The sequence below is a fragment of the Ursus maritimus genome, unplaced genomic scaffold (assembly GCF_017311325.1).
Source record: "Ursus maritimus isolate PB19 unplaced genomic scaffold, ASM1731132v1 scaffold_33, whole genome shotgun sequence".
Lineage (NCBI taxonomy): Eukaryota > Metazoa > Chordata > Mammalia > Carnivora > Ursidae > Ursus > Ursus maritimus.
The window spans coordinates 16,438,989-16,466,814 of NW_024425897.1; the positions used below are offsets into that span (position 1 = coordinate 16,438,989).

Below are 27,826 nucleotides of genomic sequence, written 5' to 3' on the forward strand. Positions count from 1 at the left end.
CTTACAGCCACACAAGCAGTAGGTGGGCCCTGTGAAGGTATTTCCTGCCTGCCCGAGGTCTGGGACCAGTGGTTGTCTGGACGGCTTTCCGATGTGGCTGGTCTCCGTTGCAAAGCCAAGCCAAAAGAGCCCCCGAGTGCAGCAGGAGAAATAGTAAATCATGTCTCTGCTCCCGAATTACTTGGGACCCTCATGCATGTGGCTTTCTCCCTGGGGAAAGGCCCTTTGTGTGGCAGGGGCACCATCGAGCCCTCTGTGCCCACGGGCTTAATCAGAATCTCTCATACACCCGCTCTCCCCTTTTCCCACATCCTCACAAACACTTGTTCTTTTCCATTTTTAAAAAGACTATAGCCACCCTCGTGGGTGTGAAGGGATATCTCATTGTGGTTTTCATTTGCATTTTGCTAATGATGTTGAATGTCTTTTTGTGTGCTTCTTCGCCACTGTTTGTCTTCTTTGGAGAAATGTCTATTCGAGTCTTCTGTACTTTTTTTTTCCTATTGGGTTATTTGTCTGTTTGTTCCGTCCTCTCTGATTTACATTCATCATCTCTCCTTCCCCTGGGCCCCACCAGCCTGGTTGTCCCAGTGGCACCTGCAGAGGGGGGGTGAGCACAGACTCTGGTGGAATGCCACCTCTCTGGGCCCTCGGGCCAGCAGCTTTCCCAAACTGTGCAATGGGGACCTGGTCCTCTACCTCGCACACTGGACTCTGAAGATTGGAGATCACGAGGGGGGACATGTTCATCCTGGTGACCAGCATGGGTCGGCGAAGCATCTTCGTTGCCTGATTTTGACTTCAGCTTCGCAATTTCATTTGCGGCTCATGGCTTGGCCCGTGGCCCATACTACCTTCTGAGATGCTTTGAGCCGCCAAGAGATCTGGTGTGGACACTGGAGAGTGAGGGAGACAGCCACCCAGCATAGGGATTCTGCGCCCAAGCAAACAAGGGGCAGGAAAGGGCCTCTTGAAACACCTTGATGGGATGGCTCTGTTTGCACCCAGCACGGCCTCGGGTGGGCAGCCGTCTGTCTCTGTCAGCCTGCAAAGCCGCTCTGATGCATAATTCATCCCGGTGCTCAAGTCACACTGTAGGCGCAGCACCCCCCCGGAAGGGCCGGCGACTTTGCATACTCAGGAGGGAGAGGAGAGACTCTTCTCCTGCTTCCTGGGGCCCTGTGGCTCCAGGTGAGGACCGGTGACTCACTGGCCACTGCTGGAGTCTTTCTTTGCCGCAGTAAGACTCTGGGTGGTGTCCCTTCCCAACAACTTAAAGATTGCACTTGGCATTGCTGCCCTAGTCCGCCAGTCGAGACACCAATTGCCCTTGATCCCAGGGCCCCCCGTGGAACAAAGTGTCCAAGAGTGTAGCAATTTTCTTTCTACTTTAAAAAGCCACTCGCACAGCTTCCCATTTTTCCTCCCATCCCCTCAACACTACAGCCCCGATGCTTTTGAAAGTCACCTTTGCAGCATTGCCAGGCCATGTCGGTCCTCCCGGAAGCCCTGTTGCTGTTTTCGAGAGAAGGTTTTCCTCCACATCAGGATCCGTTTGCGGTGGTTGGAAAACACTGCGTGGCATTTCGAGATGCGGTTTCCTTGGCGATGGAAACATCTGCCTGCAGATCTGGGAACCTGCGTGACCACAGACCAGCTTTTGTGCCTGGCAGGATCTGGAAAACAGATCTCTCCATGTGGAGCAGAAGCCATCAGCTCTGTTTTTCTTTTTCTAAGCCAGCAAAGTGCCACAGAATGAGTCCCCTTTGATGTGATAATGTGAGAATGAGAATGGAATTTTTCTTTCTTTCTTTCTTTCTTTCTTTCTTTCTTTCTTTCTTTCTTTCTTTCTTTCTTTTTTTTTTAGATCACTGCCATTTAATTAACCTGTGTGCTGGCAGCAATTAGTTCAAGATGTTTAAATAAGTAACACACAGTCAAATCCCCCTTATGCATGCTTGTGTCAGAGGCTTAAGATAATAGTTGAATTGTTCATTTTCCAGGTCAATAGAGACAGATGAACAAAACCGCCAAGACACTGGAGTCGATAGTCTAGACCAGGGGTCAGAAACTATGGCCCATCTGTCCAAATGTGGCCCCGTCTGTTTTTGTAAATGAAGTTTTATAAGTTTTATTGGAACACAGCCTTCCTTCTTACTTTGTCTCCCTCCCTCCTTCCTCCTCTCCATTCATTCTTCTCTCCCATCTCACTTCTCTTCCTCCTTCTTTTTTCCTTCCTTTCCAAGTTATACGCAATTACACTCATGGTAGGCATTTTTTTTTTTTTTTTTGGTAAAAAATTCACACACAGAGTCAAATGTGGCAGTTTCCCCAGCCCCCTTCCTCCCACTGTTTTTCTCAGTGGAAACCCTTCCAGTTCTTTTTTTTTTTGTGGCCTTTATCAAACAAACAAACAGAAAGAGGTAGAACTGAAATGTGGAGAACTGAAATAAAACAAAAACACTTATTTGGGGTCTAGGATTGCCATTTGGGGAGCAAAGGTTCAGGTTGCAGCCCAATTTGTGTCCCACTAGGGAACACAAGTTAAGGGTTTTTAAAGGCAGAAAGGAATGCTTGTGTTCATTGTTGACAAAGAATTTTGATTGGTGTTGGTGGCAGAAAACTAATTGTGGCTGGACATAATTGGTTGCTAAGGCTTTCACTAAGCAAAGTCTCTTATTGTAGCAAGTTGCAAGTGTTCCAGCTGAGTCCTTGGGCTATTTGCCCTTTGGCCCATTTCAGAAGTTCACAGATCTACCTGGTGAGGATGGGCAATAAGGCCCACCTCCTTCATGGCCTCCTGGCTTCGTTTTAAAACCCCTTGACGTGAATGACTCCATTTTATTTCCCCTTCCACACCTTAAATACATCATATGAATATATAGGATATACATTCAAACATTTCACAAATGTATTTATACATATTTATGTTTAGATATTTGTATTTGTATAAATGAGCTCACACTATATGTGTTGCTTGACAGTCAGTTTTCTTCACAAGTCAATGTGTCTTAAAGTTTAACGTATCTGCTTGTGGAGAGCAGGAGCTGTCGAACCGTGGCCCTGGAGCCAAATCTGGCCCACCCCTTGTTTTTGTAAATAAAGTTTTATTGGGACATAGGCACGCCCATGTGTTTATGGGTTGCCTAGGATGGCTTAGTGCTTCAATAGCAGAACTGGGTAGTTGTGATGGAGACTGTCTGGACCACAGAGTCCACAATATTGACTATCTGGCTCTTTACAGAAGTTTATTGACCCCAGCCATAGAACCCCCTCATTCTTTTTAATAATTGCATAGTATTCTGAAGTATGGATCCAACATGTTTTATTAAATCCCTGCCTTATTGTTTCTGGCCTTGCTCTCTCTACAAACTCCAGTGGGGACCTGCTAAGTGGGACTGTGTCTGGGGAGCCTGGAATTATCATAAATACTCTGGACTTTTCTGATTCAGAGCAGGGTGGAGCTTGGGTTTCCAATGCTTGGGGCAGTGATGGACTTTGTGGCCTATGTGGTTGTGTCCCTGGCTCAGAGAATGTCCTTTGCTGCGACATTACCTCTTTTCTTCTGGCGTGTTTCAACCCTGGTCCGGCCTCAACTGTCAGCCTTGTCATCGCGTCTGTGGAGAGCCTGAGCAGATGCTAGCAATGGGAGTGGTATTTTGTTCTAGAACATCAGCCTGTGCCAGACCCCCTGGTAACAATGCAGGCAGGTGTCTTCCATGTACACTTAGCAAGCTGAGCGGAGGTTCTCAGATCTGGGGAGGTGTTTCTAGAGAGCTTGTTAAAACACAGAGGTCAGGGCCCTACCTGACAGCAAAGGCTTTGAGAAACTCTAGAACTGAGGGTACTTAGCCTGACTTAGAGAAAAATGAAGCTGTAAACTTTTTTTAAGAGAGAAATTTAGTTTTAGTGGTCTCAAGGATGCATTATGGGTCTTAGGTTGCTAACAAGTAGAAGCCATCTCTGGTTGGCTTAAGCAGAGAATGAACTTATATGGAATATTCTAGGGTAACCCTTAGGATAGACGGGAAAGCACAGAAAGGAACAGGATCCAGAGCACCCCAGAGGTTCTAAGTAGCAGGAATGGCTTGACGGGTTTTGGGGGGATTAACTGAGCTTCAAAGATTTTTCCCATCATTGTCATGCCAGTCACAATTCATGTCCCCAGGGAGATTCCTACTGGTCTGACTTGGCACCTGGTGACTTGGGAAGGGTCGCATCTGTCTCCTAGTTGACACCCCCAACAAGACTGTCCTCAGAGGAAAGAGAATTCCCTCAAAGAGGGGCGGTGAATTCTGGATGGTCACAAACAACCCACCCAAAGAAACATTACAGGTCATTGGCTAATCTTTAAATACGTGAGCCTTTGGGGCAGGAATAAGTACTCTTGATGGGAACGTCAAGTTACAATTCCCAAAAGGCCCATCCTCTGTATTATTTCATCCCCAAATGAACACATTTTGTATCATAACAAGTCACTGTTGGAGGCAAAAGGTGAAAACAGGTCAAAGGCCTTGGTTTGAAGAAGAAAAAAAAACCCCGCAGATTTCAGGCAACAATTCTTCACATTCGTATGGAAAAAGAGTTTTAGACTTACTTCTTGCAGTCTCTGTAGGACAGTCACGGATGACTTATTGGAAACCCCACACCGCTGGGATCACACTGGCTGAGGTTTTGCCACGTTCTCTGCTCAGCTCATGCTGACTCATTTGCCCCCCACCGAAGCAAGAGGCAAACGGAGGGTCTGGAGAGGTGATCCCACCATATAAATAAGGAGACTGGAAGCCTCCTAGATTCTGACCCGCCCAAGGTCGTGCTGTAAGTCTGGAGGAAAGGGAGGCACGGTGCAGAATCATCACAGTAAGGATGGATGTGCTTTTAAGGATGGTCTGCTCTCAGCCCTCATTTTACAAGTAAGGACACCGAGATCATGCCAGGTTCAGCAGCCGGCCTGGGGCGCCTAGCTAGCCCCCAGTATTGCGAATCCTTCCGGAGCCATCAGCAGCTGGAAGATACTGTTGTCTGTCTCACAGGCTGTGATGGCAGTCTTTCAGTGGGGAGCTCATAGAACTCTGAGGTTGATGGATAGGGCCTCTTCACGCATGTCCATAAAGATTCACTCTCAGTTAATTTCCCTCAGGGTAAAGGAAGCTTCTTTGAAGTACTCCATAGGTGGCAAAATACTCAGTTTCCCTGAATAAATATTTCTAGCCAACTCCAGCTCCCTGAGAGAAGGCCCTTCGCTGGCTCAACACTTGAGCAGATGATTGTCGATTGTGCCTTTGCTTAGCATGCTGACCCTGGATGATTTTATACGGAGATGTCTTAGGTGCTGAGAATCCAGATGACAGCATGCTTCCCTACCACAGTGTCCCGAGCAAATCCTGGTCCTAGAGGGGCTGCAATACGTTTTAGGACTGCAAGCATTGGGGTCAGACAGAACCAAGTTCAAATCCTGGTTCTCTCCCTTTTATAGGCTGTGTGACCTTGGATACGTTGCTTAGCCTTTCTGACCCTGCTTCTTCACCTGGAGATGGTTTCCGCCATCCTAAAAAATAAAATGAGCTAATGCCCCTAAAATGTTTAACACATGGCCAGGCACATAGTAAGGGCTCAGTGAGCAGCAGCTGTCACAATTAGAGCCAAGATACCTGGAGCAGAAAGGGACAGAGACCTCTCAGCAAATCCCTGCTTCAGACAGGAGGGGAAACCAGCCTCAAAGCCCACAGTGACTTGCTAATAATGATAGAACCAGGTCAGGAATCCAGCCTCCTGCTTTCTCCACCGGGTCATCTTATCAACCCAACACATGGCCTCCTTCGGGGTCACCCAGTAGGGTGAGTGTCCTGGGCGAAGGAGAGCAGTGCGGCTGATTCACCCTTCCTGGCCCCTCCCCTCTCGGTCTCCTTTAGGGGGTTCTGATTTTAGGGGATGTTTATGAGTCAGATGACTCCCTGCCCATGGGGAGGCCAAGCAAAGAGGGAAGAAGCCAGTGCTGGTCATCACTTATTGGGCTGATGGAGGCTGCCCATGTCCCACTGGCCCCAGGGAGACAGCCAGAGCAGACCTCTGTGCCAATTTATCTTGGAAATTGTCTTTTCTTCAGGCAAGGGGAGGGGGAAGGAAGCCTAAAAGAAAACATCCAGCCACATGCCTATGAAATCTCTGCCCAAAATCAGTCATCCTTTTTAATAATGAGGGCTGTCAGAGCCCTGGTTCAGTCGGAAATGATGGCCTGTGTAAATATTTGGTCTGTAACTGATTTATGGGTTGGGGAACAAAAAAATAAGATTAGTCGCTAATCACAGGGATGCAGGAAAATCAGCGGGCCTGGAAGGCAGAAGTGAGGTTGGCTGTCTGGGTGAGCTCAGATGGGGCGGGGTGGGGGGGAAGCTGGGCTGGGCTGTGCGGTGGCATTCACTTGGAGAGGGGGCTGTGGGCTTCCGGATTATTCCATAATCACAGGCCGAGGCAGCATTGTCCATGTGCAGGTCAAGAACTGGGTGAGACCAGCTTTGTGGCAAGATGCCCGGTTTGGAGGCACAAGATTGGCTCTTCCCAGTGAACCCTGAAATCAACAACGTACACCACCCCAAGCGTGCACAGGCCCCTCTATAAAATGGGAATGTATGCAATCAGCTCTTACTGGGGAATTAATGGAGCCATTAAGTACAAGCTTTGGAGTCAGTTCAATCTGTGTGCACACCCCAGGCCTTTATTGAGTTGTGACCTGGGTACATTAACTGTTGAGAACCCCAGTTACCTTAACTGCAAAACAGGGGTTATAATTGTTGCTACCTCAAATGAGATGGCATGTCCCAAGCACATCACCGCTCCCGGCGTCTCGGCCAGGCAGCTCTTAGTGCCGACACCGGCTGTCCTGTGACTACCGAAATTCACAGTCCCAGGTGGGCTAACGCAGGTGCTTGCCTCTCCTGCAGATTCACCCCCGCCACAGCCACTGCATGCGGCACATGCCTCCTATTAGAAATAAATGTATAGGGTGGGGTGCCAGCCTGGCCCCTCCTGGATAGCATGGAGACAGAGTAGATCCACTGGAGGGCCGCCCCCTCCTCAACTCCCCTGAACGAGGAGCCCGCCAGCATCCATGTGCTGGTGCAATGGAAACACACAGACTTCTGGATATTCATTTAGTTCATTGAGCTCTCCCTATATGCCAGGTCCTGTGCTGGGTGCTGGGGATCCACAGAGAACAAGTCACACATGATCCCTCCGAGGGTGGGAGGCACCCACCCTCAGCAAACCATCAGAACAACAAGGATGTATGGCAGCATGGGGCCAGAGCTCGAAGGAATGTGTAGGTGCTATGACAGGACCCAGTCTACCCCAGGAGCGGGCAGGATGGGGAAGGAAGGACCCGGGTGGCAGGAGAAGCCACTCCTGGGGTGAGCCAGATGATGGGGAGAAGGATGCAGTGCGGTTTGGGTAGTATGCTTCACGTTTCCTACTTCTAGGTGAGTCCAGACCCTATTAGAACGGGGGCTGGCAGGCTAGAGTGCGAGGAACAAATTCAGCCCACCGCCTGTCTCTGTAGCTAGTTTTACTGGAACTTGCCACATCCATTCATGCGCACGTGGTCTCGGGCTGATCTTGGCCACGCAGGCGGGGCTGAGTAGTTTCGGCAGAGAACACACGACTTGCAGAGGGCTTTTACAGAAAAAAATTCACCAACCTCTGGGCTAGAACGTTTCTCCTGTCCTCTCGCATTCCTTCTTCCTCTCTCATACCCTGTGAGGATCTGAAGCGGTGTCTTAGTGGACAAGAAAGGAATATATACACACGCACACATAGATAATGTGTATAGTAGAATACAATATATAGTGTATATAGAGGAATATAATGTATAGTATATAGAGAGGAATACTACATATATGTAGTGTATATATTATATAGATATTCATATCGTGTGTGTGTATACACACACACACACACACACACACACACGTATATATATATGGAACAATTCGCTCTTTTCCCAATCAAGTCTTAGTAGAAAGTCTGTTTGATACTGAGAGCTGATCTGTTACTGAGCAAAGTTTAATCTTAAAAAAAATACCGTGTATCTATTCTTAAGATATTTTGCACATTTTTCAAGTACATATATTTATATAAAACATATATATTTAACCACACACTATAACACATATATAAATTTATATACATAAATATATAATATGCTGTTATATATTATACTATTGTATAGTATATATAAATATACAAATTTGTACACATAAATATAATACATATATATTATACTTGAATGTATATTATATATAAATATACATATAGATAATACTATACTGTAATATAGTATATTATATACAGTATATGCTATGTACTATAAATATGTAAGTTTATATATACATATATATATAGAAGCATATGTATATGTTTAATTTCTAGGAATCTATAAACAACCACATTTTTATATCTGTCAACTAAATCTGAGATTCCAGTTACCAAGAGACTGATAGAAGCCATATGGGAAACAAAATCCTTCTCAAATTTGATCTTCAATTTAAAACTTACTGAAAAAATAATGAACCATCATTGAAATATTAAATAACGATTGGCCACATTATTTCATGTCTATACCTCTGTTCTCTAGAGGTTTTTTTTTTTTTTGGTTTTGTTTTAATAAAATAAAGAGAAAAAATTCAAGCCTAAAATACTGCATGTCATTTTACAATGATGTTTTATTATTATCAAAGAATGCTCCTGGTACTCTGTTCCAATGGTTTCTAAGTTCAAAGCCTGAAAGTAACAGCCTCTTTTGTATCCTTCCAGAATATGTTTCCATACAGGGGAGAGTATCCAGCCTAGTCTGGGCACCGACACTGCACACGGATTTAGGAGACATTAGATGTCTCTTCCTCTCACCCCTCCACACTGTGGCCGGCAAGTCCTGGGAGAGCTGTGTTCCAGATGCTTCCTTTTCCTCCCCCTCCAATGTCTAGACCTTGGCCCACACCACCGCCATCATTTTTGTCTGGGTAACGGCCACAGCCTCCTCTCCAGAATCCCGGAACCCCATTCTTGCCCGCACCACAGTCAACTCTCTACACATTGGCAGAGTGGTCTTTCAAGAATAGAATTAACTTTTGTCATCTTCCTTCCCAAAACCTGTTGGCAGGTGCCTGTTGCTCTCAGATGAAACCCCACCTCCGTACAGGGGCAAGCACCTGGTTGATTGCAGTGATCTCATCCTGCCCCCGATCCCGCCTTCCCTCTCTTCTTCTCGCTCATTGTGAGTTGACCTGCCCTCACCTTGGACTCCCCAGCATTGCCTTTGCCTCACTGCCTGGTCCCCTCTCCCTCCAGATCTTTGCAAATCTGCCTTCTTTTTGACATTCAGTTCTCAGCCTAAATGCCATGTCCCCAGGAAGGTCTTACTACCCACTCACAACCACATCACCTGATTTTAATTCTGCACAAAGCTCCTCTTATTCCCCGGTATTTCCCTACTACTTTAGGTGTTTTTCTGTCTCCCCCCCCCCCCCCACCAGGATACCAGCCCAGGCGGAGCATGGATCTTGTCTCCCTCCTTCACTGCTACAGTCCAAGCACCTTACTGTCCTAGTGATAGTTATTGCATCAATTTTTGGAATTAAGCCAATTTTTGTTTTGTTGCATTTTTCTTGTCCTAGGGAGACACAGGGTGGGGAAAGGAGTGCTTTGAGTAAACATTCCTTGCCAAGCCTTTTCTCTGGATGACTTTGAAAATCCTGTTGTTAATTTTCTTCCAGAAAGGCTTCATTTCCTGCCCAGCCTCGTCATCACTGCATCCCAGTGACGGGCAGCCTCTGTCCCCGGTCAGTGTGGTCCGCAGACCTTCGTGTGTTTCGCCTGAGGCCAGAGGTCCAGGGTGAAAAGGAATTCCTTGGTCCTCTTCATGGATACTTGTCCCTTTTCCCTCGATTTTGAACCTGGCTTTCACATCATCTTTGCTCATAAAGAGCCTCAGTCTGTCTAGAGGAAAGGAACTATCTTGGCAAGAGACCAGCGCAGGAAAGACTCTTACCTAGCAGGTGCCAGATACTCTCTCAGGCACTTAAAATACATTAGTTCAGTCTTGTGAGATAGAGGAATTGTTATGCATTTTTACAGGTTCAGACATCGAGGTTCAGAGAGGCTAAGTGACTTCATGTAGGTCAGACAGCTAGTATGGAGGAGAGATCTAGTTCCAGTATTACTATTATATGTTTTTCTAATTCTAATAAAATACCCATCACATAAAGTGTACCATTTTAGCCATTTTAAGGTGTACAATTTAGTGGCATTGAGTACATTCATAGCCCTGTGCAACTATCACCACTCTCCAGTTCTGGAACTTTTTCATCACCCCAGATGGGAACCCCAAACCCATTAAACAATCACTTCTTATTGCCCCTCCTGCCCCCATACCTGGCCAGCCACTAATCCACTTTCTATCTCTGTTCATTTGCCTATTCTGGATATTTCATCTAAGTGGAATCATAATGTGTGGTCTTTTGTGTGTGTGTGTGTGTGTGTGTGTGTGTGTGTGTGTGTTTTCCACTTAGCTAATGTTTTTGAGGCTGGTCCGCATTGTAGCATGAATCAGGGCTTCATAATCCTGAATCACATTCCATGGTATGGATAGACCACAATTTGTTAATCCATTTATTTGTTGATGGGCATTTGGGTTGTTTTCACCTTTTGACTCTTGTGAATAATGCCGCTATAAACATCGTGCACAGTTTTTGTTCGAACACCTGGCTTCAGTTCTTTGGGGTATATGTCCAGGCGTGGAATTGCTGGGTCATATGCTGCTGTTTCCACAGTGTCTGCACCACTTTACAATCCCAGCAGCAAGGTGCAAGTTTCCGGTTACTTCACATCCTCGTCAACCCTTGTTCTGTTTTTGACTTCTTGATCATGGCCGTCCTAGTGGGTATGAAGTGGTATCTCACTGGGCTTTTGATTTGCATTTCCTTAATGACTAATGATATGGAGCATCTTTTCATCTATCTATCTATCTATCTATCTATCTATCTATCTTGACCTGCTGTATATATCTTCTTTGGAGAAATCTCTATTCCAGTCCTTTGCCCACTTTTAGATATATATTTTAGTGTTTTTTTTTTAAGATTTATTTGTTTATTTGAGAGAAAGAGAGAGAGAGTGCGTGCACAGGCAGGGGAAGGGAGAGGGAGTAGCAGACTCCCCACTGATCAGGGAGCCCAATGCAAGGCTCAGTCCCAGGACCCTGGGATCGTGACCTGAGCTGAAGGCAGACGCTTAACCGACTGAGCCATCCAAGCACCCCTATTTAGTATTGTTTTAAGAGACTTTTTGTAAGGCATAACTTTCATTCAGAAGTGAAGGGGGGCGCCTGGGTGGCACAGCGGTTAAGCGTCTGCCTTCGGCTCAGGGCGTGATCCCGGCGTTGTGGGATCGAGCCCCACATCGGGCTCTTCCGCTATGAGCCTGCTTCTTCCTCTCCCACTCCCCCTGCTTGTGTTCCCTCTCTCGCTGGCTGTCTCTATCTCTGTCGAATAAATAAATAAAATCTTAAAAAAAAAAAAAGAAGTGAAGGGCACAATTTTTGTGTGTGGTTTGATGAATTTGTATTTATCACAATACCCAATTAGTCACCACCCAATCAAGACTGAAGACATGTCCAGCCCCCCAAAGGCTTCTTGGGTCTCATTCCAGTCAATAACCTACCAACCTACCCAGAGATAATCACTCTTCTGGCCTCTCTAGCATAGGTTAATTTTGCCTGTTCTTGAACTTCATGTAAATAGCATTATAATGGAGTCATACAGCACAAGCTCTTTTGTGGCTGATTTCCTTTGCCTGACACTATAACCTTGAGATTTGGCCATGTTAAAGTCTAGCCATTTTCTCTTTTTTGTTGCCATGCAGTGGTCAATTGTATGAGCATACTATGCTTTATTTATCCTTTCTGTTATTGACGGACATTGAGACTAATCCCAGTGTTTGGCCGTATGAATAACGTTGCCATGAACATTCTTGCATGGGTTGTTTATGGACATGGGGGCACTCATTTTGGTTGGGTACATACCCAGGGGTGAAATTTTGGGGTCAGAGCGTATGTTCACTTTAGTAGATATTGCCAGATTAACTTTTCGAAGTGGTTGTGCTGGTTTGCGATCTCACCAGAATTTGGGGGGAATTCTGGTTGCTCTCTCTTCTTGCCAGCATTTGGCACTGTCAACTCTATTTTTAGCCATTCTGGTGGGACCTGTACTGGAATTCACTTCACATGTTTTTCGACCAACGTCTCTTCCTCTCCCTCCTCTTTTCCTCTTTCTCCTTCTGTGTCATCTTCCTTTCCTTCTTAGTATATTTCACATAAAGCTGTATATGAGGAAATCATTGCTGTGAGATCATGGAGTGATATGCAAGTTTATTTTTCAAGTTTTAGCTGTTAAAATACCGAAATTTCACGTGTGTCTCATCTGAAAGCATTGCATATTCGTCCACACCAGGGAAAGTGCAGCTTACAGTGTTTGACCCACTCATGCTTCCTTTTTGCCAGTGCCCGGGTGGATTAAATTCCATGTTTGTGGTGTGTTCGAGCCAGAAATGAAGGTTGTAGCCTGTGGTCAAGGAGCAGAGCAGATGCTGCTAACCATTCTCCTGGTGTTAGACTTACCAGGCCTATGCTTTTCCAACCTTCTCCTTCCCTGGACTCTGTGTGTATTCTCTGCCCCCTCCCCAACCAAGAACGTGGTGCTGTTCTTTGGTTTTGAAAAGGGTCTTGCCTGTAGGCCTCATTTTGGGTAATCAGATCATGACAACAGCGAAGGATTTCAATGGCGCCATTTGAGAGGGAGGGACAGCTCACACAGCCCCGTGTAAGGCCAGTGGGCATCTTTTCCTGTTTGGGGAAATGGTTGCTGGAGAAGCACTTTGCTGCACAGAGCGGTGTGCGAAAATGTGTGCTGTGCCTGTCCTCCAGCCACGCTTACGACGAGCTTGTCTGCCCCCAGCCCTTCATTTCCTCCCAATTGGCTGGGCCAGATGCTCCAGACACCGATAATGAGATGCTGAAGTTTATGGCCGGGTGAAGGCATTTGAGTTCAAGGGGACACAACCCCACACGCAAGGAAGCTGAGGGTAAAGAGGCCATGTGAGCCCGCAGTTCTGCTTGACTCAACGCCCAGCAAGCTTTTGGAAGAGAAAGTGGTGCAAAGACTAATCATCAGTTTGGAACCCCCGCAGCGATCCTTGCAACCAAGGCTCTGAGGGACAGGTGGCAAGTGGGCATCGATCAAAAGCCTTCGGAGTACAGAGCTGTCTGTCTGCCAGACCTAGGCTGGGGGTGGCCAGGGGCTGGCGAAAGAAATCAGGTGTGTCTCTGCCCTCAAGGAGCCCCTAGCTGGAATTAACTGAGAAGATGCTGCCAAACCAGCCCTCCTGACTTGCAGATGGAAACTGGGCTACATTCCTTTAGAATTCTCCCAAGACAGAAGATGCCAGGTTGTTTTTGCTTGAGTTGGAGCACATGGGCTTGGGTGGGAGTCTATAGACCCATCTTCTGGTCTTGGCTCTGCAACTGTAGGTTGCCTACTTTATGTTAGTTGCTGGGATACAGGCCCGTCCCATGTGTGTTGGGCGCAAGCCATGGGGGAGATAGACATTCACTGAGCAACCACATAAGTAAAAGCAGAATTCCAACGGGGATGCATTTTGTGATGGAAAAGCAGATAGTGCTGGGAATGCATGTGACCTGGAGATCTGACCAGTTCTGAGGGCTAAGGACTGTGCCTCTAAGGAAGTGATGCCTAAAGTAGGTTTCCACTAATAGGATAGGGAATAGTGTTCCTGACAGAAGGAACAGCATGTGCAGAGATCCTGAAGTAGATGGGAATTTGGTACGGTCAAAAATCAGAAAGCTGACCAGAGTGGCTAGAGTCAGAGGGTGACAAAGTGATGATAATACAAGAAGTTCAATAGAGAGTGATCCTTGAGGGTCCCTTGAAGCTTTTGAAAGGAAACCTTTGGGAGTTTTTAAGCAGAGGAATGACATGATACAGTGTATGTTTTTTAAAAGCTCACCTTGGTGCCTGGGTGGAGAATAGATTATAAAGAATCAAAAGTGGGATGGGATTATTCAACCATAAAAAGGAGTGAAGTTTTGATATCTTGTTACCACATGGATGGACCTCAAAGCATTAGGTTCATCGAAAGAAGCCAGACGCAGAAGTTCTTACACTGTATAATTCCATTTCTATGAAATATTCAGAATAGACAAATCTACAGAGACAGGTTGGTAGTTGCCAGGGGCGGGAGGGAAGGTCATGTGAATTGTTCAGTTTAACGTGGTTAATACATATTATTTGAATTTTACCTCAATATAAATAAAAAGTAAAGAAAATAAAAAATTAAAAAAGCAAAAATAAAAAAAGTGGGATTGGGGGGTCCGATTCAGGTACACCAGCGGTGGCAACAGCAGCTAAGGCGAGGGAGGAGAGTGGCTCGGACTGGAGCTGGAAGGCTGGCGATGGAGAGTAATAAACCAATTGAAGAACGAAGGGTTCTCAGGATCCTTTTAGTTCAGATATATTCTCTGCAAATTAGGCTTCAGGAAGGTCAGAAGAACTTTACTAGATTCCAACCCTGGAATGAATAATCCTTTGCTGTACCTGGTAAAACAGCGTGCATTTTCCGGAAGCACAGACAATGGCCCCTAAGCTGGGGGTCTTCCCGCCATGCTTGTGCAGCCTCAGCTGAGCCCAGCCCTGGGGCTGTGTCAGCACAGCCTGCCAGGTCAGGGAGCTTTGACTTGCCTGCCTGTGCGGACAGCAGCATGGCCCACCCGGGGCTCATACAGCCCCAAAGGGTAGGGCTGCCCTCGCCAATGCTTCGTGCCCCCTCACTTTGCTGCTTTCCCCAGAATTGGCCTCGATTCCAAGGGAAGACATTTATGTAATAGATTTCTAATATCCTGCGATCCTGGAGAGATGTTCTTTTTAATTACACCTGCAGGATATACTGCAAAATATGCACTGAATCTTACACAGTCATAGTCATTGGACACAGTCATTTGTGTCTGTTTTCCCCCTGAGCGTGCTGAGTAATGAGGGCAGATGGTAAAGGTGAATCCCACATTCTGTCCATGAAGACTTCCTTGGTGGGCGGGAAGTGATGTAAGATTTCCCGCCACCTACTCTGATCATATAGCCATTCACCCCCCACTTTCCCTTTCTCTTACCCTCTTTTCCTCCCCTCTTTCTATCCTCCCATCCTCTTTTCCTTCATTACATCTCCCTCTCCATCCATCCATCATCCTTATATCCTTCAGCCTTTTCATCCATCCACCCATCGATCCTTCCACCCATCCACCCATCCATCCTTCCATCCATCCGCCCTTCCATTCTTCTGTCCATCCACCCATCCACCCTTCCATCCTTCCATCCATCCATCCATCCTTCTGTCCATCCACCCATCCATCCTTCCATCCACGCATCCTTCCATCCATCCATCCATCCATTCATCCATCCATCCATCCTTCCATCCATCCACCCATCCATCCTTCCACCCATCCATCCTTCCGTCCATCCATCCATCCACCCATCCATCCTTCCGTCCATCCATCCATCCACCCATCCATCCTTCCGTCCATCCACCCATCCATCCTTCCATCCATCTTCTGATCCATCTCTTTATCCATTCATCCATCTATCCATCTTTTGTCCTTTTCATCATCCATCCATCCATCTTCCACCCTTCCACCTTTCCTACCTTCCTCCTTCTTTCCCTTCCCTTCTTCCCTCCACCCTTCTTTCCATCTACCCACCCCTCCATCTCTTCATCCATCTGTCCATCCTTCCATCCATCCATCTGTCCATCCAGCTTTTGATCCATGCATCTGTCTAACATTTATTTATATATACCCCTTCTCCTCTCCGTCTCTGGTCCTGAGTTAGCAAAACAAATTGACGCTCTGCAGTCACTGAGCTACTGTTCAACGTGTGCTGAGTCGGACTTGCTTCTCCTTACACAAGGGATCTGGCCTTGTCATTTGGTGGCCCAGTGCCTCAAGGCTCCCGTCAGTGTTTTGGAAATAATGATGGTATCTATTGCCAGAGGGTATGACTGCATCCATTCATCTGCCAAGGATAGTGGTGGGTTGAGAGTTGCTAGATGTTTCAGGTGGAAAACCTGGCTCAGCTTCAACTTTTGGCTTCTTCCAGGTTAATTCCATGCTATACAGACACCCAGTTTAACCTGCTCATAGTGACGTTAATAACAGGTCACCGGAACCCTCACTCTGTGCCTGGCCCTGTGCCAAGCACGTTCTGTCATAGATTTGTCATGGCATCCTTCTTAGGTAGGTGCTGTTATTTCCCCCCATTGTCCAGGGGAGGAAACTGAGGCACAAAGAGATGAGATCACTTTCCTGAGGTCCCAATCAGGACCTGAGCTCCGGTCTCCCTGACCCCAAAGTTTGCAAGTCTAACTCCAAAATTATCCTGCCATGGTGTAGATGCGTCTTTGAATCTCCACCGTTGGAGACTCTTGTGGAATGAAATGCCACTCCTTTGTTTCCCTCTCTTCTGGGCAGGGAGAGCCCGCTAACGTGTGCGGCTATAACGGGAAGTACCTTCCTGGGCCTTGCTGCCGACCCCTAGGGATATAATAAGCAGGGCTGGCAGCCCAACACTGCGAGGGAGTGACTCCACAGGCACACTTTGGATTCCTTAAAGCTGATGAGCAGCAGGCCTCCTGGAGAGGGTGACTTTTAGGTTGCATGTGTGGGAGGCCTCGTCTCTCTCTCTTTTTTTATGTTATGTTAGTCACCATACAGTACTTCATTAGTTTTTGATGTAGTGTTCCGTACTTCATTGTTTGCGTGTGACACCCAGTGCTCATTGCAACACGAGGCCTCCAGTCTTTAATTAAGGCACCTTCCTGAGCTCTCCATCTAGAAGAGAGAACGTTTGCAAGGAGGGTTCACTCTGGTCACAAGGTGGCGCCCAACTCCGGGCTAGACATGAATGGGGCCCTGGGGGTGTGGGGGGAGGGCAGAGTGGTTAGTTTGGGATGCTCTTCTAAATCACACTGTCTTAAACTGATCCCCTAAGCACCCTGGGAAGGGGAGAAGTGTTTCCAAAGCAGATGCAGAAGTTCATTCCATTCAGTTGGTGCCGAGCCAGAGCCAGGGCCTAAGAGATTCAGCAACGAAAACCACAGGATTCCTGCCCTCAAGGAATTACAGTGCAGCATGATTAAGTGCCAGTCATAATCCAGCTTGGTCATGTAATAAGCTTTTAATGAGTACCTACTGTGTGCCAAGTTCTGTGCTAATTGCCAAGGACAGGGAAATGAACAATACAGAATCATTGCCCTCAAAGACCCACAGTTTACTTGGGAGACAAAAACTAAAAGAACAAATTCAGGAAAATAGGAAAGTACAGCCACAGGGATACACTCAGAATATTGTAGATGAATTGAAGAGGAACACCCAACCCAGGCAAGGAGGGAAGGGAGTATCAGGGAAGGCTTCCTGGAGGACTGGACACCAGAGTGGAGTCAGAGAAGACCGATGGGGATTAAGCAGGCAGGGAAGGGGAGGCCATTCTGGGCTATGGGGACAGCACTAGCACAGGGTTATAGCTGAGAAAGAGGGGGATGGAGCAGCCACAACTGGCCAGGTCAGTGTGGGGAGTGGACATTGGTGCCATGTTAACGAGGTTGGGTCTGCCGGCTCTCATTCCATGTGCACTTATGGATACATTTCCCTCTCTTCTTCTTCTGTCTCTCTTCCAGAGCCAAGAAGAAAAGCAAACCCTTGAACCTCAAGATTCACAGCAGCGTGGGCAGCTGCGAGAACATTCCTTCTCAGCAGCGCTCCCCCCTCCTGTCGGAGCGCTCCCTCCGCTCCTTCTTTGTGGGACATGCACCTTTCCTGCCCTCCACCCCTCCCGTCCACACTGAGGCCAACTTCTCTGCAAGTAAGTCACCCCCCCAGGGCCGCTGCCCCTTCTTGTCTGCCAGGTGCACGCTCCCTGTTCCCTCTCGAGATATGCTCATGAAATGCTTTGAACATGGCTCATCCGCCTCCCACCTGCGCCACTCCCGCCCCTTGGGATGGTTTCGAAGGGAAGGGGCGTAATTAGCACTGGGAGGTTGACTGGCTGTTGTCATTGGTCCTGCGTTCCTACTCTTTTTGCCTGCAGGTGTGTAGGGATGACAGAGGGAAGCAAGCATGCAGGGCTTGAAAGGAATCATCAGCTTTTTCTCTCTGCTTCTCAGCTGCCCAGTCACAGGATTTTTCTTGGGCCACTGTGGATCAAGCAACTATGATTAAATTTTGTAATTTTGCCCCCCCCCCACTCAGGTCAACACATATCACCTTTCATTTCAAAGATGTATTTCGGTTCAAACTGGGCTGAGCATGGCCTGGGGTGGTTTACATTCTGCTCCCACGAATTTCTGCTGGAGACAAAGTGGTTATTACTTGGAGCGGAAATGGAACTTTCTGGTGATCAAGAGCTGAGATTTCAGAAGATATTTCATCTTCTCTGCCCAGGGGCCCGTTTTGCTGAACAGGCACAGATGTGGTCAGAGGGGAGGCCCTGAAAAAAAGCCCAACCAGCCCTCCAGCTCAGACATCGACTTTTATGGACTGGGAATTCGGGAGGAGGAGGGGCTGCCGGAACAGGGAGGGAATAAACGTGGGCCCCCAGTACAGCCACGGGGTGATCAGACTGCTCTGATAAATGATAAGCGATGTTTCCTGAGCACCTGTATATGCTCATCGCCTACACGCATGGCCTCATTTGGTTCTTACAACAAGCCGTTGTGCAGATGAGTTATCCCCATTGTACAGATGAGGAAACAGAGGCTCAGGGACGTGAAAGAACTTGGCAAACTCACGCAGCTGTTGAGTCATCCAGCCCGGGTTTGAGGCCTGTTCTTCCTAACTCCAGAATGTATAAGCGTCACCATCACATATGATTTGATCCCAGATCCCTCAACTCTTCAGCAGGGGGCCTTTCTCTAAATTTAGGGTTCTGTTCTTTACCTTTACGTGAGGGTTTCTGAATTTTTTTTAGGGAGGCTGTGAACCCACTGAGAAATCTGTTTCTTTCTCTCCCTGGGGAGTTGCACACATAACTTCCAGCCCGGTGTCCAGTGGCAGGACTGTTGGGCTCAGAAGCTCTGCCTTAGCCCCGCTGGACAGTTGGCCTGGGCGGAACGGTGAACTCAGTGCACACGTGTGCATCACGCATCCACTGCAGGAATCGGCCAAGGGTCCAGAACCAGAAGAGACCCATGTGGACGTCAGTGAGGAGAAGTTCCAGAGCCTGACTGGTCTTGGGGCCCAGGGGGTGCAGGCCCTGAATCAAGCAAACTAAAATAGCACTCATGACACGTATCAACACCAGAAGGCCGATTTATTCATTTGTCGAGAGAAATCACTGTCAGACCAGAGCTACTCGCTGGGGGTGGGCCTGTGTGGCAGTCAGAGGGTGGCTTGGGAGCCCAGACAAGGACAAGGGGGGTGATGACGTATCAAATGTGTCATAGCAGCGGGTGAGACAGGATGTCATGGCCCGGAAGGGAGATGCTGGGGGCCAGTCCCAGCTCTGTGTCTTTTTGAGCAGCGTGCCTGACCCCGAGCAAGTGCAGAGCCTTTCTGAGCCTCAGTTTCTTCATCTGTAAAATGGGGCTCACAATAGATGCCCTCCATAGGTGGTTGTGGGGATTAGATCGGACATCAAGTCATCTGCACAGGGTCTGGTACACATTTAGTGCTTAATACATGGTAGCTGGCGTGGCGATGTTAATTAGCTCCTTTTCCCTGGCAGCGTTTACATCCTCTGACTTTATGACTAATTTGGGAGCTATGGGTAAATGCCTTTCAGTCCCCCCTCCCCACGCTTCCCCGTGGTCCTAAGAGTGCTTGGAATTTACCTTGGCCTGAGGCTGGGAGGCTGCCTCCAGCCGCCATCTGTCTCTGGGCATCGCTGTCTCTGGGGGCTGGACCACAGTTCTGTACTTTCGCTCCGTCCAGGATAGAAACATCTTCAGCTTGCTTCAAAAACCACGGACTTGCACATTTAGACCCCTCCTCTCCTGTCAGAAAGTTCTGTGAGGATTCACTGTGGCTTCCAACTTATCCTGCCTGCCCTGGTCTCCATGGGAGAGGAGACGCTTCTCCCCTTGCCTGTGGGCAGCAACAAAGTCCTTAATGAAAATCAGCCTTGAGCACTAAGAGGCCGGAGAAGCATAGTTGGCTCTCTGGACCCTCCTGGTCCTTGGAGGCAGAGAGGTCGCCCTCTGATCTTCCAAAAGGGAGAAAAGTCACATTTGAGTCTCTGTAGGAGAATGAGGGTGTACCCCAAATATTAGCCGGAATCCCATGGACCAGTCCCGTTTCCATTGATCCTAACAAATGACAGAAACAGAGGGTAGAATAGGCTCCAGGTTAGGAAACGAGAAGCTCTCGGTTTGAGTCTCTGTGATGCCGCCAATTGCTTGTGTGACCTCTGTCCCTGCCTCGTCACAGTTAAAACTCACCACAAACAATTGAGGCAGGCATTCTAATTCCCATTCTATAGATAAGGAAACTGAGGCTCAAAAGGGCGAATGATCTTGCCCACGTGGTAGGTTTTGAATCCCAATCCAACTCTAGCCTGCATCCCTGCTCTTTGGTGAAGCAAAATCCTTTCTCTGTCTGGGTCTCAGTTTCCCCAGTTGTATAATAAAAGATTCCACAAGGGTCCAGTCCAGAGCTTAGAAATGCTGTGATTCTAAGGCTAACCAGTGAGGTTTTCCTGGGCAAATCTTCTGATCACTTAGAGTGCTGGTTTGAGGACTGTGGGCTGGGGCGCTTGGGAGGACACATGGGTCAGGCTCTAGCTCTGTCTTGCTTGTAATAGTCCTGTTCTCCCCCTACTCTGACCTTCGGAAGAGACCTTTCTGTCTTTGGGTCCCAGTGCCGGCCTTCCTCCCTCTGACCCAGTGGAGGGAGCCCCTGATGCTGCGTCCCTGCCAGGCTGAGTCAGTCTGCCCCTTTGTCCCTGTTAGTTCTGGCCATGGCTACATGTGAAGAGTGGTGATCCGCCATATTGTTACCTCTGCTTAGGCGCCTGGGGACAGCATTAGACAGATCTGGCGGTAGAGTGGCCAAGACTCAGACCCTCAGGGTACCCAGCCCCTCTGATGGGTCGTGAGAAAGACTTCACCTCCGTGGGCTTACATTCCTGGTCTGGGAGTGATGAGCAGGGGGAGGGAAGAAGTGGCAGGAGCCCCAACTTAGAGGAACCTTTCTCTAAGGCTAACTATGGACAAAGCACAAGTTATTAAATGCTACAGCTCGACATGGAAGGTGGTGACTCAGGAGTGGACCTACCTCCCAAAGACGTAGAGAACAATGGAGTGATCTCCCCATCCTCGCTGCATTTATTCTGTATTTCGTTGGGGCGTGCCGCATGGCCCAGATGGTGTCTGATTGGATGCCCTCTACCCATGGACCAATTTGGGTCCAAGCAGCTGTGTGCTGGTGGCTCCTTGTAGGGTATCAGGCTGCCGCTATAAATCCCAATAAAGAGTTTTCTACAGAATGAAAAAATGCTGTCTAGATGGGAAGGAGTGATGACTCATCCTCGTTCATTACCGGCTGGTGGAAGTGATTTGGGGAGTATAGCAACTAAGTGGTTGCTGTCATATCGTTGGGCACTCACCGAACGCCCTGAGTCTATTTCAACCTGCCAAGGATGTAGCGAGGACAAAACGAGGAATGGGTGTAAGTTTCCCAGCACAGGGGCTGGTGGTTAGAGCGCTAAGTCTCAATGAAGGGTAGGTTTGGCAGCTCTTGCTGCTTGTCCTATGCTGGGATAACTTGTAACAATGATGAAAATGATGATAGTAATAGCAATTGGCATTTATTGTGTATTGACAGGGTTGCGGGCACTGTTGATTCAGGCAAAACAATTTACTTGTATTATACTAGCTTCCCAGTTCTCCATCAGCTAGTTTCTATTCTTATCCCCATTTTGCAGATGAACAAACTGAGGCGGGGAGGGTTTGAGTAGCTGGCCCAAGATCACAAGGGCAGGTAGGAAGTGGAGTTTGCGCTCATTCTGAATTCCCCATTCTGTAATGCTGAGGCCTGCAGCTGCCATGCTGTCTTCGCTGAGACCTGTTTGCTCATCAAATAGGGACCTTAATTTGTCCCGCCCGGTTTCCTCCCTGGCATCCTGGTCTCATTGGGGGATTGTGTTGTGGGGGTCAGCCTTGCTCCAAGGATGCCTCTTGTTTATCAGCACGCTGTGCGCACTCGGAGAACAGCACCCACACTGGCTGACAATTTGTTACCCGCGCCCCCCCGCCCAGACTCCAGTGTTGATATGCAGGGGATCTATTGTCCCAGGTGGTCGCTGTGCTTGGGGCGGGGGCAGGCAGCTGCAGAGAGCAGCCAGAGGAATGAGTTACCGACAGCTTCTGCAACTCATTTATCCCGGACATCTTTGGTAGAAGATGAGGAATGACAGGCTACTTTCTACCACGTGCAGTGTTCCGGGTGTTCCTTTATTAGCTGTCTGTGGGGGTCTAGGACTTCAGGGCAGCAGCTAGCAAAGGGAAAAGTGACTGATGATTCCCAGACGGCCCCTTCTTGGTCCTTAATAGCACCAGCTGGAGTTTTATACAAGGCCCCAGTCTTAGAAAATATTGTCCTTCGTGCGGTGCCTTGAAAGACGGCGTGCCCTCACCTTGCCCTGTCTCACCGTGCGCTCTCCTCATCTCTTTGCCTAGCATTTCCCGTGCTTTTTCTTGGGCACAAGGCGACAGAGAGTTGACCCTCACTTGAGGGCCTGGCCCCGTGTGCCTTGAGGCTGAGTCAGAAGGCTGATTTGTTGAGGGAGGCAGCAGGTAGCAATAAAGACCGATGAAGCTGAACTTCGTAGCCCCGAGAAACCAGCCACTGGAAGGGTTATAAAGAGACCCGGGATGGGGGTGATTATATAATGGGGTTTAATGAGGCTTGAGGCTAAGGTTCATTACCTCCCGGAAGAGGACAGAGAAGTGAATGTCTTGACAGAAGTTGGCTGCCTGAGCCATGTTCTCGGCTCACAATTTTGAGATTTTGAGAAATCCGTGTCTGACCTGACTCAGTGGTGACAGTTTCAAGGGGGAACCCATATATCGCATTGGAGTGCCCCGAAGAATGTTTCTACCCCCAGAGCAAGCAGGTAAAAGTGCTGCTCCTCCTCCCGTCCCCCTCCAGCAGGCAACCCTTGTTGCCTGGCATCTTTGCTGTATTTTAGAAACTCAGATACCAGCAGGCAGGTCCCTAACACATACGGACCGTCTGCTACTTTCCAGGTAGGTGCTGGTCTAGGCGCTTCTAGGCATTAAAATGTGTATTCCCGGAGACACATAAAATCCAAAAAGGTTCCTGATGAAGAACACTAGTCCTTTGTACCATCCCTCTGTCAATCCTGCTTTTTATTTTATTTTTTTTAAGATTTGATTTACTTATTTGAGAGAGAGAGAACAAGCAGGGGGAGCAGCAGAGGGAGAGGGAAAGGCAGCCTCCTCACTGAGCAGGGTGCCTGATGAGGGGCTCAATCCCAGGATCCCAGGATCATGACCGGGGAGCCGAAAGCAGACGCTTAACCGACTGAGCCACCCAGGCGCCCCTCAGTCCTGCGTTTTAGCAATTCCTTCTGCGTTTTGTTCTTTTGATAGTCACTTCCACTGGTTAAGCTAGGTTGTACGAGGGCTTCTCAAAGTGTGTCCCAGGCCAACAGCGTCTGCAGCACCTGAAAGCTTGTTAGAAATGCAAACTCTTACTTTCCCCCTTGCAGACCTACTGAATCAGAAGCTCTGGGGAGGGGCCAGCAACCTGAATTTTCACCAGACCTCCAGGGTTTGGTGAAACCTGCACACCAACATTTGAGGATCGCTCGGTTATACGACGGCCTTTTTTTTTTTTTTCATATTTCATTTTGAAATAATTTCAAACTTATAGAAAATTTGCAAGAACGCTACAAAGGATTCCTGTACCCTCTTTCCTGGGAGTCATCCATTTTTAACATTTGCTTGCCTTTGCTTTCTCTGTAATCCCCCGCCTCGTTTTCTCTCTCATTTTTGTGAACCATCTGGGACTGGGTTGTCTATACTCTTACGTAACCACACAGAGGTACCAGCTTCAGCAACCTTGACACTGACTCAAGACTTCCATTGACCCTTATTCCTATTTCGGCGATTGTCCCCATAGCACCGTTCGTGGCAATGCAGTTCTCTGGTACAGGATCCAATCCAGGATTACGTATTCCTTCAAGTTCTCGTGTCAGGATTGCATTGTTCTTCAGCCTTTCTTTGTTGCTTGTGACTCCGACGTCTGTGAAGAGCGGGGACCAGGTTCTTCACAGAATGTTTCTCCTTTTGGGTTTGTCCATGGTTCTCCATGTTAGACCCAGGCTGTGCGGTTTTGGCATGATGTCTACTTACGTGGGGGTGTGTCCTTCTCAGTGCATCCCCTCTTCGTGGACCTGGTGTTTGCATTTTTCCAAAGAAGTCAGAGACCATGACTTTTTTTTTTTTCAAGATTTTATTTATTTATTTGAGACAGAGAGAGAGAGAGAGAGACCACGAGCTGGGGGGGAGGGGCAGAGGGAGAGGGAGAAGCAGACTCCCCGCTGAGCAGGGAGCCCGACAAGGGGCTCGATCCCAGGACCCTGAGAAAATGACCTGAGCCGAAGGCAGATGCTTAACCCAGTGAGCCACCCAGGTGCCCTGAGACCATGACTTTTAGGAGAAATCTCCCAATTTTAAAATGCTAGCACCCAATGAAAAATCTTTTAACCCTGTTTGACGCAGTATTAAATAATCCCGCAAGTTGGTGTGCTGTATTCGGTCTTGGGGCTCCCAATTTTTAACTGCTGTTCTAAAATCATAGAGATCAGAACTGATAGGGGGCTCAGAAATCACTGAGTCCAAGCCCTTATTTTACAGATGGAGAAACTGAGGGGAGAAAGTAGAAGGAACTTTTCCAGGGTTTGAGTCGGGTTTGAAGCTGGATCTCCTGATATCCAACGAATAGCTTTCTCCCTTGGGCCAAGATGATTGCAAAATTATAGGCTCTGCTGCTACTGAACGTGCTCTAGAGGAAGGTGACACCTTTTGTGCGTACAGAGGGCTCTGTGTGTGTGTGTGTATGTGTGTGTGGTGCACGCATATGGTTATCAATGTTCTAGGCGAGGCAACTTCTGGGTTTTTATCATCAGGCCTTTCTTCTCTATAATTTTGCAGTTTTGCCCTAGCACAAACCATTTGGGCTCAGCATGCAATAGACAACCTTAGACCTTTTGTTATGATTGCTCCCACCAGGAACTGTGGCAACAAAAATTGGTCGGGAAGTGGTTGGCATTAGTAGCCAGGGGGTCATTTATACCTTTTGGAATGAGTCCTGATCCTCGGTCAGGTACGCTCTGTCGGCGTGGGCAGTCCCATTGCCTGTCATCAGGACGTATGTCTGACTGTACCTTTGTCCCAGTAACATCCCCCCCACCCCGGGTGAGTACTTCCACGGATTTCAGAGCAACGAGGAAAGAAATAGCAAGTAATGTTACTATAGAGCTAAGCAGTGTGCACCTGGAATTCATATTCCTTGCCCGGGTTCCTGCATCCCTAGTCTATAGATGAAGAACCAATAGGCCAAGAGGAGAAATCCAAGCATATAGCTTCAGGTTACACAGCACATCAGAGCCGAGAGTAGAAACCGTGGTACCTTCAGACTCCCAAGTTGCATGTGCTGTCTGTACATAATCTGGCCTGACTTCATTTCCGTGAGACAGTGGGTCAGGGTATGGTGGGTTGTTTTGATCAAATTTGTTCCCCTCCCCAATAAAACTAATTCATCCCTAGTGGCCCCGTCTTGTACATCTACCCAATTGAGCAAGTCTGTATTTTATCTAGGTGTGATCTTGGGCCCTTCCTCTCCATGATGCCCCATTTCCAAGTCTTCTTGAGTTGACCTTCTAAATCGTGGTTGGCAAACTTTCTGTAAAGGCCCAGGTAGGAAATACTTTCAGATCTGCAGGCCATATGGTCTCTGTGACAACTACTCCATTTTGCCATCTAACACGAAGCAGCCATAGACTGTCTTCCAATAAAGCGGGTGTGGATGTGTTCCAATAAAACTTTATTTAAAAACTCTGGCAAGGGGCCAGATTTGCCCCATGGGTTATAGACTGTGAGTTCTGTTCTTCCAGTTTTTTTCATCTCCTCCTCCATCATCACACCCTGGTCCAAACTATTCAGTAGTCTCCAAATAGATCTTTCCCCATCCAGTCCACCAAAGTGATCTGGCCCCCAAACCCAGGTTAAGATTCTACCATGATCTTAAGTGAACAGCATTTTGTCCTTTTTTCAACCCACAGGTGACTGGACACTCTGTCATTGTTGTCACTTCGTCTCAATCACTACTTCCTTGGGAAAGCATTTCCTAACTTCCCAAGTTATATCAGTTATATCTTCTCTCACCTCTCGCACTTTCCTTCTGAAACACTTATCACAATCCATGGCCATCTGTTTATTTATATGAGTATTTGTTCAGTGTCCTGTTCCCCCAGCATCAGTTCCACGAGAGCTGTGACCACATTGCTCTCACTTGTTACTGTCTCCATCGTGCCTTGCATGGAGCTGCACACATAAATATTTTTGAATGGACAATAACGTTTTTGAGCATTCACTCTGCAGCCAGTACTATGAGCCTTCAGCTACTCAGGATCTAGAGGACAAAGGAGAAAGGGTTCTGTCACCCTCCAGAGCTGCAGAGCTGGCTGAATTTGGTGTCATCAAGGCAGGAACTGAAGTTGTTGGACTTTGATGCAGTCTTTGGGATGTTATGGTTGGTCTCCTGCCTTAACTGACCAAAGAAACAGGCACTCAAGCAAAACTGCCAAAAACCATTTTGTTGATGGGAAACAAGCAGGTCTTTTCACTGCACAGTGGTGGTAGTACTAACAGTACTAACATAGAGCTTGACACTTACAAGTGACAAACAATCCAAGTTGAGCTTTTTCTTTTTTCTTCTTCTTCTTCTTCTTCTTCTTCTTTTTTTTTTTTTAGTGTGAAGGTCATTTATTGGCATATGTAACTGAAAAGCCCAGAGGTTTTGTAGGCTTCAGGTATGGCTGGATCAAGGGGCTCAGTTCAGGTCAGGTCTCAGTCTCTCTGTATCTCTTGACTTGGCTCTTCTCCAGGATGGTTTCACTTTTAGGCTCCATGTAGTGGTAAGAGACCCCAGAAGTCCCTTCCCTGCTCTGGTCCAGAATAGAAGAGTGAGATTGTTTAGGTCTGAGATTCACTGATTCAACCAGCTTGACCATGTGCTCACCTCTAAACCAATCAGTGGGGTCAAACATGTGGGAGGTTAGCTTATTGGCTTTACTTCTGGGCTTAGAAATTGTGGGTTTTGTCTAAGAATGAAAAATGAATGCCAGGGAAGCTGATAACCAGTGTCCACTAGAGTAACAATGAATAATGGGGGTCCCTGTCCTAGGAGTTTTTAGGAATATCCCCCTGGCCAAATTAGTTCATTATCTAAATTAGTGGGGACATGTCTCCCCATTGTACAGAAAACCCTTTCAGTTCTCCAAGCACCTCCCTCGGATTGTGTTTCTCTGTGACCCCTGGGAAGGAGTCTCCTTACTATCCCTCTGACATTCTTTGGGAGTCTAGGGAGCACAGAGCCTATCAGAGAAGGTTAACCCATGGTGCCAGGGAGAGCCTCAGTGCCATTCCCAAGACAAACAGCATCCCAAGACACCACGCTGAGAGTCAGACAAGCTTG

General features: G+C 47.7%; 1 protein-coding gene across 1 annotated transcript in view; it reads left to right on the forward strand.

Moving 5' to 3' along the window:
* KSR2 (kinase suppressor of ras 2) overlaps positions 1 to 27,826 on the forward strand; it is a 391,016-nt gene that overhangs the window by 212,097 nt on the left and 151,093 nt on the right. The window contains exon 5 of the mRNA XM_040619875.1: positions 17,785 to 17,969. Within this exon, the coding sequence (XP_040475809.1) occupies positions 17,785 to 17,969 (185 nt within the window). The remainder of the gene's footprint in view (positions 1 to 17,784; positions 17,970 to 27,826) is intronic.